Source organism: Mauremys mutica, chromosome 5 (genome assembly GCF_020497125.1).
Source record: "Mauremys mutica isolate MM-2020 ecotype Southern chromosome 5, ASM2049712v1, whole genome shotgun sequence".
In the NCBI taxonomy this organism is placed as follows: Eukaryota; Metazoa; Chordata; order Testudines; family Geoemydidae; genus Mauremys; species Mauremys mutica.
In genome coordinates, this window is record NC_059076.1 from 21,451,643 (window position 1) to 21,463,556 (window position 11,914).

The window sequence follows — 11,914 nt, forward strand, 5'->3', positions numbered from 1 at the left end:
AAAATCCCTCCCACCACCTCCTGCACAGCCCTCCCCGCCTCCTGCACTCCCTTCCCTCCTGCCCCAGCACCCACATCCCTTCCTCCTTCCCCCCAAAATCCCTCCCACCACCTCCTGCACATCCCTCCCCTCCTCCTGCACTCCCTTCTCTCCTGCTCCCCCACCCACATCCCTCCTTCCTTCCCCCCCAAAATCCCTCCCACCACCTCCTGCACATCCCTCCCCTCCTCCTCCCCCCACCACCTCCTGCACATCCCTTTCCCCCCAAAATCCCTCCCACCACCTCCTCCCCCCCACATCCCTTCCCTCCTCCTTTCCCCCCCCAAATCCCTCCCACCACCTCCTGCACATCCCTCCCCTCCTCCTTCCCCTCCCAACATCCCTCTCCCCACATCCCTCCCCTCCCCCCCGGCAGGTCAGGGACATTCTATTCCCCCTCCCCCCCGTCCCTCGGAGGTTCTAAACGGCCAGACCCTGCGCGCGGAGCTGGGGCGGGGCTGGGCGCTATGACCAGCCTCAGCTACAGCTGCATCGCCAACGGGCGCACCGTGCTCGCCGAGCTCAGCCTGCGGGGGGGCTGCTTCCGGGTACAGACCTCCCCCTCCCGCGGAAACAGCGCACCAGCCGCTTTGGGGGCCGCGCTGACTCGGGGCCTGGCCCCCGCGCGGCTGCTCTGCGGCTTGGCTTCTGTAAGGGAGCGATCACCCGGGCCCGGGGGGATTCATAATGGGGAGGGGGAAAGGCACCCCCACACACACAATTTCTCACACACACACACACAATCGCTCATATCCAGCGGGAGAACGCCCCCACCCCCAGAAACCTCCCCCCCCACACACAAATCTCTCTCACACACAACAGACAAACCTCCCTCACACACATTTCTCTCACACACAGAGAAATCTCCCCCCCACACACACACACAACAGACAAACCTCCCTCACACACATTTCTCTCACACACAGAGAAATCTCCCCCCACACACACACAAATGACAAACCTCCCTCACACACATAGAAATCTCACACGCACAGAGAAAACCCCTCACCCCCACACAAATCTCTCTCACTCACTCACACACAGGGACACACACCAATCTCTCACCAGGAAACTCAAATGAAATGCTCAGTTCTCAGACTACAGAGCGCTCAGGGATGTCCCTCCCAGTCCCAGGGAAGGCATTTCCCTCACCACTCCTCATCTTCTTACCTGGTTCCCGGCTATGATCACTATTTACAGACTACAGCACCAGTGCAACAGGCTTCACCAGCACCTTGCAGGATCGTGCCATGTCTAGGACTTGGTGTTTGCTCTGCAAAGTGAAAATATTTGCCTGGCTTCCCCAGCTGCAGATAGTTCATGTCATCAGACTGGTATTATGTAAAGGCCCATTGCACCAGATCCAGAAGCAGAAGGGAATGTCAGAAAACTTGAAATGAAAAAAATATTACTTGTATCAGAGTTTAATGTTTGACAGAGGGTACAAGCAATTGTTGCTTTATTCAAATAGCAGTGTTGCATCAGGCAGTTAACTAAGATATGGGTTGAGATTTACAAATGCTCAGCAAGCACAATTAGGGCCAGATTTAAAAAAAAAAAAATCAGCACCCAGCAGCTTCCATTGGCACACTTTCAGTGTTGTGCTTTAAAAAAAAAAACTGGCCCATAAGTGTTATTTAAATGGTTAACGAAAACCAGAGCTAACATTACACATATAAGCCATTAATCAGGAGTAGAACAGTTTGAAAGAAAAATATCATTGCAGTGTTTCCTAGAAGTGCTGTTTTATTTGTGATCACCATGCAGCAATCACTTTTCAGCTTATTATGACCTAACCAGTTACAGTTTATGGCACTGTAAAAAGAAGTGGATCTAAAAAAAGAACTTTCTGCTGCAAACTTCAGTTATCTTGTATATTTCATTTACAAAGACAAAGTAAATAGGAATCACACTGCTAATTGTGTTGTCAGTTTGGGATACCCAGTTCTCTCTTTTTTCCACTGTAGCCACCTATGCTAGAAATGCCAGATCATATGAAATATTGATTTTAGAATATCAAGCTGACTCCTCCCACATCCTAAAACATGATACTTTAAAACACAAACATTGTTATTGGAGTCCAGTTGTTTCATTCAGCAGTTCTGATAATATTCAGCAAATATACAAATACACACACACACACACACACACACACACACACACCAATTTTAGAGAGGTTTCTGCTATGTATAAGCTTGATGCCTTTGTGACTATATAGATATGGAGCTATAGCTATATCCATCCAGTTTTATAATATTCATTTTGGGGTAGTTTTGTGATATGTACAACCTCCTTATAGTAGTCACAAAGGCATCAAGCTTATATACTGCAGAAACCTCTCCAAAACAACGTTTTTTCTTTTTTTTATTGAAACAAATCTTTGTTTCGAAGCAATAAACATGCTTAATTAAACTTCATTCACCTACAATACATTTTAAGTATAAACTCTCATTCAGAAATGTGCTTTTTCAACCTGCTGCTAAATATTGTGGATATTTATAAACATTATATTCATTTCTCCTAAACAAAAGACTAATTCTCAGTAGTTTAATTTTAGGATGCTGCTTCATCGGTGGTAAATTTAGTTCTTCACAAAGGCTTGAAAAAAACCACAGCTCACATTGGAAGGTAAAGCCTTGGTTGCAACTTGGGTTTTTTAAAACAGGTCAAATTCTTTGCTGTAGAACTGACTGCTGCAGAGTGAGGATTTTAGATAATAGAGGTTCAAGTCTAATCTTCCAACCTAAGTTTAAAAAAAAAAAAAAGATTCTGGTCTCATTTCATGCAACTCATTTTATAATTACCCTAATGGAGTCATTACAAAGCCACATACACTTCATGTGATTAGCAGTCTCTGCTCAAGAGGGAGCTAGATGCAGGGCCACCCGGGGGGGCAAGTGGGGCAATTTGCCCGGGGCCCTCACGAGAATATAGTATTCTATAGTATTGCAACTTTTTTTTATGGAAGGGGCCCCCAAAAGTGCTTTGCCCCAGGCCCCCTGGATCCTCTGGGCGGCCCTGGCTAGATGTGAAATGAGAGGTTTTGTAATCTGCAGGGAGATACACTGAGTGAGCTTCTTCGGCACCTACCTGTACTATACTGCCTCTAGCTGTATCTATTAGCTCTTCACTTTCCTCTGCACTAAATTTACACAAATCCACTTAAAATTTGGTTTTCTTTGATATGTAATTATTAAAACTCCACCTCAAGTGGGATATAAAGGAGTTTCTACAGTATGTAAAATACTAAGTCATCCAGAAGCACTTTTGTAATATTGTAGAGTTTATTCAAGTCTTAATGGTTTTGCTTTGGAACAGCGTATTGTTCACTGGTTTTATTGTTCAGTTCAGCGGTGCTGATTGTAAATGTTTTATTACATTCCTTTTCTTTCACTGATTTTGATTAATTAATATATGACCCACGTGAACCAAGTTAGAAGTTTAAATAATAAATACCCACTCTATTAATATATCTTTTTCTAAGCTTTGTGTACCATGCTCTGCTAGTTAATGGAATTACATACCTATGTGCTACAAACAACACTTTAGACAGCACAGGACCATTTGCCTTTCTTAAAGAGGTAAGAAAAATTTTTTTTCAGAATAAATTGATGCAAGTTTAATCAAAGCCATTGACTTACTGATGTTTTGCAATGTTCCATTCTTGCCCTTTGGTCTACATTGATTATTACATGCACTGTAAGATCAATGCATGTCAACCTTCTTCAGCATTATAAAATAGAAGTATTTAGGGTGAGCAGATGTCCCGATTTTATAGGGACAGTACCAGTTTTGGGGTCTTTTTCTTATATAGGCTCCTATTACCCCCTACCCTCTCTCCCCATTTTTCACATTTGCTGTCTGGTCACCCTAGGAGTATTGCTTCATGTAATGCATTTGTTTAACATCCCTTCTGTGCTTCAAAGGCCTTGCTTGTGTTATAGAAATACTATTAGGTGCAGTACCAACTTTAGGTTTAAAAGAGTCTCTTTTTCCTCCCGTGATACCATCATCACAGGAAATGCGTGTCCATGCCTTCTAACCAAAAAAGGGTATGGGTAATGCTGGTGTGCTAGGTGTAAAGGGAGATTTAGCCATATGGGACAGGAGAATTTTAATACCACTATGGCAACACAAGAAATGTACCAGTGCATTTGTAACACTGAAAGGCACCTTAGCATGTATTCAGCTGGTCCTATGTACTGTATGTTGTATTTTGCCTTATTGAAATGTCACTGTTTTCAGCTTGCCAGCACTCACTGGCAGGCCTAGAATGAAAAGAAAGTAATGTTCTCTTCAAAAAAGTAAAGCTAATTTGGTCTGTTCTCCTACAATTACTGCTTTCCTATATGACCTTCAACTCTTTTTTCTCTCTCCTCTCCACCCTGCCATGCTATCTTCCGGTATGAAGGATAAGGACAAATTTCAGTCTGCTTTCCCGCTCCTTCTCATATCTATTTTATTGTGTTCTGTTTAGGTTTCTACACCTTGTCTGTCACCAGGGCATTACATGGCTACTCTTCCCTTACCTTCAGCTTTGTGTTTTTAAGTGCAGTAAATGGGTTCACCTTAGCAATGCATCCACATAAGTGACAGTTGTATAGCCTGTAAGGAGTACCAATTGTATTGTAGATACTAAATATTAGATGTTTTCTACAGACTGATGTCTTTAAGCTTCTGCAGAAATTTTGTGGCTACACACATCCATGCATTTGTGCAGCATAGTTAAAGAACATTAGGCAAGGTTGCATATATGGGTCATGTTGGCTGTTTACATTTTTAGGATATCATAACAGATATTAGCCTGAATTTAAGAAGTTACTGTGACACATTTTATTTTAGCTATGTCAAGATAATTCCTTCATTCATTTCTCCAGATTTGCAAAGCATTCATTGGTAGTCCCTTGATATCGCAAGTGACCTTTGCTCATCCTTTTGAATTCAACGCAGATTTTCAACAGGTGCTGGGGAAATACATGGTAGGTAATTCTCAAAATTTTAAAATCAAGTTTATGTCTATGGTTGCTACACAATGTTAGAGAAAGGACCTTTTGTAGTCTACCTTGGCAGAGCACATGCAAGGGAAAAAAGAAATTCACAAACATTTATTTGGGGATCTGATCTCTCAATAAAAGAACTATTGTCTTTCTTTGCCAGAACAGCAAGTTATTGTGGTTATATATATATATTATTTCTTGTCTAGAAAATCTAGTTAATATTTAACTAGAACTTTAAACAGTCCTTTTCCCCTGCGTCATCTGATCACACACACACATCTTACAAAGAGCAGATGAAGAGAGAGAGAGAGATGTGTGCATGGTAAGTATTTAAAATGTAATCTTTGATCTTTTAGGTGTGTTTTGAGTAAAACAAAATTACCCTATGATCAATGTAATAAAAAGTTATTGGGACAAGAAACTATTAAAAGGTTTTAAAATCAGCATTGCACTGCAATCAAGGGGGGTGGGGGTTGATCAGTAACACCTTAGTGAAAGAATCACTAATCACTAATCTCAACTGAGAATCTGTTATTACTTTCAAGGGAGATTAATTGTACCTAGCATGCTTAGAAATAGATTCCCTCCTACTGTATTGTTCAGGTAGCATTTTGGAAATTCCGCTTCTGCCCCCAAGAAACTCCTATTCATTTGTTAGAGTTTTCTAAATATAGAGAGAGTTTATCGAGTACTGTACAGTTCCTAAATGTACTTGATGAAATGATTTTGTTAGTACCTGTATGCATGAAGATACAGTGTGGAGTTTATACTGTTGTTACAAAGTCTCATATTTTATTCTGTGTCAAATTGATCACATTTTCAACATTGTGGGCCAGCTTGTCATCTCTGCAGGTAAAAACTAGAAGAGGACTTTAAATTCCTCAGAATTTCCTCATTAGCATTCCATTACTTGGGGGGCCTTTCAAACCTATGGATTCCCCATGTTCTTTACAGAGGTCCTTAAGGTTTGTGCATTGCTTCTTGGCCTTAGCCCCTAGATTCATGGCAGCAAGGCTTCCTACCTGCCTCCATTTCCAAAAGCACTTTGAAATCCTCAGTTAGACTGCACTGTAAGGGTAATATATAAATGGGGATGGGGCGCTACACACGGCAGTGATGAGATCAGCATTAGTTTACACAAAGTTGGGGGAAGAAATGTTATAGATGGTATCTTAACCACCTCATAACCTTCCCATAAGCCCATTGAGTGATTTCCACACAGATAGAGGAGAAAGGGCTTTCCATCCCCTCTTCCATATGCAACATGCACTGGACCCCGCCATTCTAGGAAGCAGACAGGACAATCTAGCCCATTATTTTCATCATTCAAAAACCCTGCTGATTAACAACAGGATTTACATTTTTTTGTTCAAAACTAATACTGCATGCAAGCATGCAGAATAGGCTGACATTCTGAGAACTTCGGCATGCAAATATAGGTTGGTATGAAGTAGGGAACACGTTAGTTTTAATGCCATCACAATTTATATTGCCATCTATCAGTATGTTTATTGCATTACTGGAAAAATCATTGGGAGCCCTCTAGTGGTCAGAGTTATAGTGTCACAATCCTGCAGTTATGCACATGCCTAACTTTAAAAGCATCACTAGCCCTGTTGATTTAAATACAACTTCTCACATGCATAAAGTGAAGCACATGCCCAAGGTCCCAATCCTGCAATTAATGCTATGCAATCAAACTCCTTCTCCCCCACAGATTCCCTAGGAAATCAGTGAGGGGCTCCACTAGGGTTGCCAGTTTTGGTTGCACATATTCCTGGAGGTTTCATTTTAATTAATCTTTAAATCCTGGAGACTCCAGGACAATCCTGGAGGCTTGGCAACCTTTGGCTCTGCACAAGTACAGGGATCTACCCATAAAGAATGTTTTGCAGGCTTTGGGCCTAAATGTCCGTACTGCTTAGAACAGCTATCAAGCCGAGACAAAAAAACAAATGGTAGAAATCAAAAGTCTTCACACTGTTCTTAATGATCATTCAAATATCACCCCAAAAGAGAAAGCAACCATTTTATGCATGGAATATTTTGAATCCAGAGGATCTCTCTCTCTGAACTGCAAAGAGGCCCATTCTAAAATTTGTTGGATGAAAAAAGCTAAATCTTGTAGTACAGTCATATTAATGGCTTACTTCTTCCATGTGATTAAAATTAAATTAATATAGGAATCAAACTAAGATCCATTAAATATCAGTTAGAATATATGGCTTCTCAAATGTCTCCTCTAAAAACAAGACAGGGTGGCTCCCTGCCTGAACACTGCTCTCTAGCAGAATGTTCACTACTACAAGCTTTTCTTACAGAAATGAACTGGTACACAAAATCCTCCTACCTTACTGCAGAAAGAAACAAAAAATCCTATTCTTTCAGCAAGGCCTGGAGAAACAACCAAGCTCTGTGGTCAGGGTGTGGTAGATACTGGAATTCTGGGTAAGCCTTCCCTCAGGGGCAAGGGTTTGTTGACACTTTATTTTGTAAAGGGGCGGGGTGGCTAAAATAGAACTAAAAGTAATGCTTTGCCAAACATGTATTTATTTGAGCCTCCTTATTCTCTGGAGAAGAGGGAAGGTATTAAAGGTTTAGGGTTGGAAAACACTGATGTCTTATTTCTTTGGGGCAAGTAGTAGATGTAAAGGGTAATATAGGGAGTGCAGAAATTGTCAGAAGATTCCATTTTTGCTTTACCTTTGATCAAAAGGAAATTATGTAGCTGCAATTGTTGTTCTTGGAAAGTAGCAAATAATTCCTGCTCCTCCCCTCAACTTCCCTATAGTGGTGGGGTCATGATGGATCTTTGTTACTTTATATTTTTTTTAACAATGTCCAATGGCTGAGTCAGTTACTGGCAAGGATTAATGGCCAGTAAGTAGGGGTATGCCAGCTGCTGGTGCGGTGCTTTAACAGGTCAGCATTTGGAGCTGCTAAAATTCTGCAAGTAGTCATGTATATAAAGCTTGGAGCCCTGGGTGGGGATCTTTTGGAACTACTATATTCCAGTTACAGGGAAATTACTTTCTTGGTGTAAAGATGATGTGTGTATTATCTAAAAAGGTGTTAATCATTTACTTACTCTCTTAATAAGGGCTATTATTCATCTAGCCTGGTGTGAATAGAAAACAAAAGTCAGCAGTATATCAATATCTGATTGAGGACTATGTTATTCCATTTGCTGGGGGTGGAGGAATATCACATAAAAGCAATAGCAAAAGGAAGCCCTAGTGGATTTCATAGAGTGGGGGTGTTTTGTTAAATCACTGACCCCCGGGCTTCTGTAATCCAGGAGGATTCAGATATACTAGACATTTTTTTAACTAGTAAGAAAACTTACAGTGCAGAGAAGACTGAAGAGTTTTCTGAAAGTTTTACCAGCCCCTCTTCTTGAAGGTGACCTGCACAGGATATTTAAACACTGTGGTTGTCTCTTTTTTTTCCCCTTTCTTCTGACAAATAAAAAGGATCTGAAGGCTTTTTTATTGTTATTAATTATAAAGGGGGGGCATGGAATGTTGTTCTGCTTGTTTTTTACTCTTAAAAGCATCAGGAATGTCACCTCTAGTCTTGCTAGAAGATATAGAGGAGGTATATTGTGAACTTAATACCTTGAATCAAAGGGGTTTGCCAGTTGAACATTTAAGATATTTCCCTGGTTGAGCTGCCGTCCCCCTCCCCCCTCCCCATCAATAACTTGCAAAAGAAAGTTTGGGGGAGTTCTGTATCATAAAAAAGCAAAAATGGACATGAGCACAGTATCTTTTTTTTTTCCCATGGCAGGAAGCCTGTAAGCAATTGGATAATTGTATAAGGGGACAAGTGAGGGTGTAATTGACTAGATTTGGAAGCTCCACCCTAATTCAGTTTTTCAAAACTGTAGGGTAAATCTTCACAAGTACTGTTAATTGGAGTTATATGGCTAACAGCCTGCTCAGAGAGTAGTGCTCCAAAACTGAAGATTGTATTTTGTGTTTCCAACTGTTTTAATTACTGAAAGTTGGTAAAGTAGCATCTGTAACAAAAACCCTTACTTTCTTCTGTGCAGATGGAGTACAATAGGAGGTCAGATGACATTACAGTTTCTACCCTGCAAATTCAAGTTGATGATGTCAAAAATATTATCTCCCAAAATGTTAATAAGGTTTTGCAAAGAGCAGAAAAGCTGAGTGACCTTAGTGACAGAGCAGATGATCTCCAAATAGCGGTAAATTTCATGACTTCTCATTCAACTTATGTATTTAGGTGACTCCTTTATTTCTCTGCATTTGTTATACAACTTCGCAGTAGTCTTTGTATTAGAATAATTGTGTGGCATTTTCAAAAGTGCCTAAGCACTTGTGGAACTTTTGAAAATTCCACTTATTGTTCCTAAGCCCAGATTCTGATCTCAGAGGTATTGATGTATCATTCTAATATCCATACCTGTGGGAAGATTTAGCCATTAGCACTAGATCAGAGCCACAAAGGAAACTTAGACTCAGCATACCAAGTAGCTGATAAGGCTACCTATAGAAGGCATGGGGAGAGTTAGGCACCTCTGAATGGGATTCATGCAAGCCAGCACAGCACTAGTCCCTGAGCAGGGAGCCAACTAAAGGAAGAAACAGGAAATGCTGAGGAGAGAGGTGGGGCTTCTGAGCATATTAGGAGATTGGACCCAGCAGGTGGATAGGTGGGGCAAGCCTAGTTTGAGGATCATGCTAATGCTTAGGCAGGTTTGTGAATGCACAGTGGTAGAAATGTAGGTGCTTCTCAGCTTAGTCAGCAGCTGAAAAGGGCTCTTAAGTATCTAAATTTTGGACTTAGATGCCTAAATCCCTCTAGCCCTTAGTAACTATAGACCCAATCCTGCAACTGGATCAATGCAGGTGGACCCCTGTGCCACACAGAACAGAGGGCCACCTGCAGGAACTGGGCTTGACCAAAAATTGATCTCTACTGCTAATGGAGGAACTATAGAGGGGAAAGAACATGTTACAAATATCAACTACACTGATGCATCTTTATATGAGTAGAGTGGTTACACTAAAGTATTAGCATGCAATTGTTTGAAACAACTACTGCATCTTCTAGTCAGGTTGAATATGTACAACTAAATAGTTGGGGGTTTAAAAACTCTAATATGTAAATACTGTCTAAAATAGGCCCACATAGGAAGATGGAAAATTTAGAAGCCAAGAGCAAATTAGAGAACAACATAAGAGCTTAACAGAACTGCTTGCTGTAGGAGCTTCTGAAGTGCTGTAGAATTCTACCCCTAAAATCCTCTAGTAGATTATCAAGTGTTCCAGGGCTTGGCTGTTAACCGTTTATAAACACCACTATCACATTGGCTAGCCATGGTCTGAGGCTAGGAACCTGTTTCTATCAGCATCTACAACTGTCATTTCTAAATTAAACCTTTTTATTGATGCTGCACCAGACCAGAGTTATTGGGAGAGGAAACAGAACCCCAGCCAAGCTTTGCCTCAAACCTTGATTTTGATTGTATTACCCATTCTCTCCCTACCTGATCTCTAGCACTGATAAATAGAAGGAGGGAGGGGATTGTAAAAGAGTAAAGTGAATACTAACCATGCTGTCATGTTAAAAATAGTATATAGCAGATAAGATTCATATCTAAAAAGCATGAACTCAATTGAATTAACAGTTTATATCCATTCATATTGTAAGCAATGTAAATATACTGGTAGGCCTACTACTTTTTCACCACCACCAAGAGTCTTCCTGGGATGAAACTCCACAGTTCATAAAATAGCATTTACTTTACATCATAAGTATAAATTATCTTCTACATTCTTGAAGACATTTAACATGCAGTTTAATCTTGTGTGATGATGCTCAACAAGTCCAGTTCCTGAAACATGAACTTCATATTTGTCATTTTGTTTCCAGGCTCATTCTTTCCAAAAAAACACCACAAAGATTTCCAGGAAGATGTGGTGGAAAAATGCCAAAATGATGATAATTATTGGAGTCCTTCTACTTATTATTTTAATATTTATCATTCTCCTAGCTACAGGTGTTATTCCAACATAAACTTTTGATTTTTTTTTTGCCAAGCACAAAAATGTTATAAATTGTATTTAAAAATTATTTTAGAGGACAAATATTTACATTGTCATTTTGTATATTGTTCAAGAACTACTGAACCATTAACACCTGGTTGCTTGCATGTAATCTACTACAGTATTTTCTCCACTCTTGATGTAGTGAAACAGATGCAGAGAAGTTAAGTGATGTTTAAACCACCGGCTGTAATAACGGATTGCTTACCTATCTCACATGCATACATGAGTAACTGAGAATTTTGAACGTATAAGTGTCATAACTCTTCCCTAGCTATATTTTCCAGCGCTAAAGGAACATGCATATTAAAAAAAGGAATTGCAGTAACTGTTTTTCTTCCCCTGTCCCCACTTACTGTCTAGCACCCGAAGTGAAGAGTTGAAAATAAAGGTCATGTATATGGTTCTCTTCTTACTTAAACTACAGTCCTTAATGCATGCAAAATATAGAGGGTGTGACAAGTGAGTCTTCATTGTTCAGCTGGGGAAATAACAGTCACATGTCAAGTCAATGGCAGAAGCAGGACTGGAACTCACAGCTCCTTAATCCTAATCCACGATCTTGGCCTCTGTGCAAATCATGTTAACCTCATCAGGTCTTGGATTTTTTGCCTCGCTCATTGAAATGTAGTTTATGAAACTGAAGGTGACTAATCTAAACTTTGGAGGAACTGAAGTCCTGCACAACAAAGTGGAAAAATGTCACATGATCTTTTGATTGCCTCTTGCCCTACTACAGCTCTATTTCATTTACCTGCCTGAATCTGTGCATTTCTAAGAGTGTTAAAAAGTGGTGGGAGA

The 11,914-nt window shown here is 40.4% G+C and overlaps 2 protein-coding genes across 2 annotated transcripts in view; one reads left to right on the top strand and one right to left on the bottom strand.

Annotated features, from left to right (window-relative positions):
* RASGEF1B (RasGEF domain family member 1B) overlaps positions 1-1,326 on the bottom strand; it is a 470,215-nt gene extending 468,889 nt beyond the window's left edge. The window contains exon 1 of the mRNA XM_045018874.1: positions 1,210-1,326. The gene's annotated coding sequence lies outside the window, so the exon portion shown is untranslated. The remainder of the gene's footprint in view (positions 1-1,209) is intronic.
* LOC123371357 (vesicle-associated membrane protein 7-like) lies at positions 458-11,528 on the top strand. Its single transcript, XM_045018882.1, has 6 exons — positions 458-587; positions 2,597-2,667; positions 3,524-3,620; positions 4,917-5,018; positions 9,091-9,249; positions 10,941-11,528. Exons 1-6 carry the CDS (start codon positions 507-509, stop codon positions 11,082-11,084), a joined length of 654 nt encoding a protein of 217 aa, XP_044874817.1. The 5' UTR covers positions 458-506; the 3' UTR covers positions 11,085-11,528.
* The last annotated feature ends 386 nt before the right edge of the window (positions 11,529-11,914 follow it).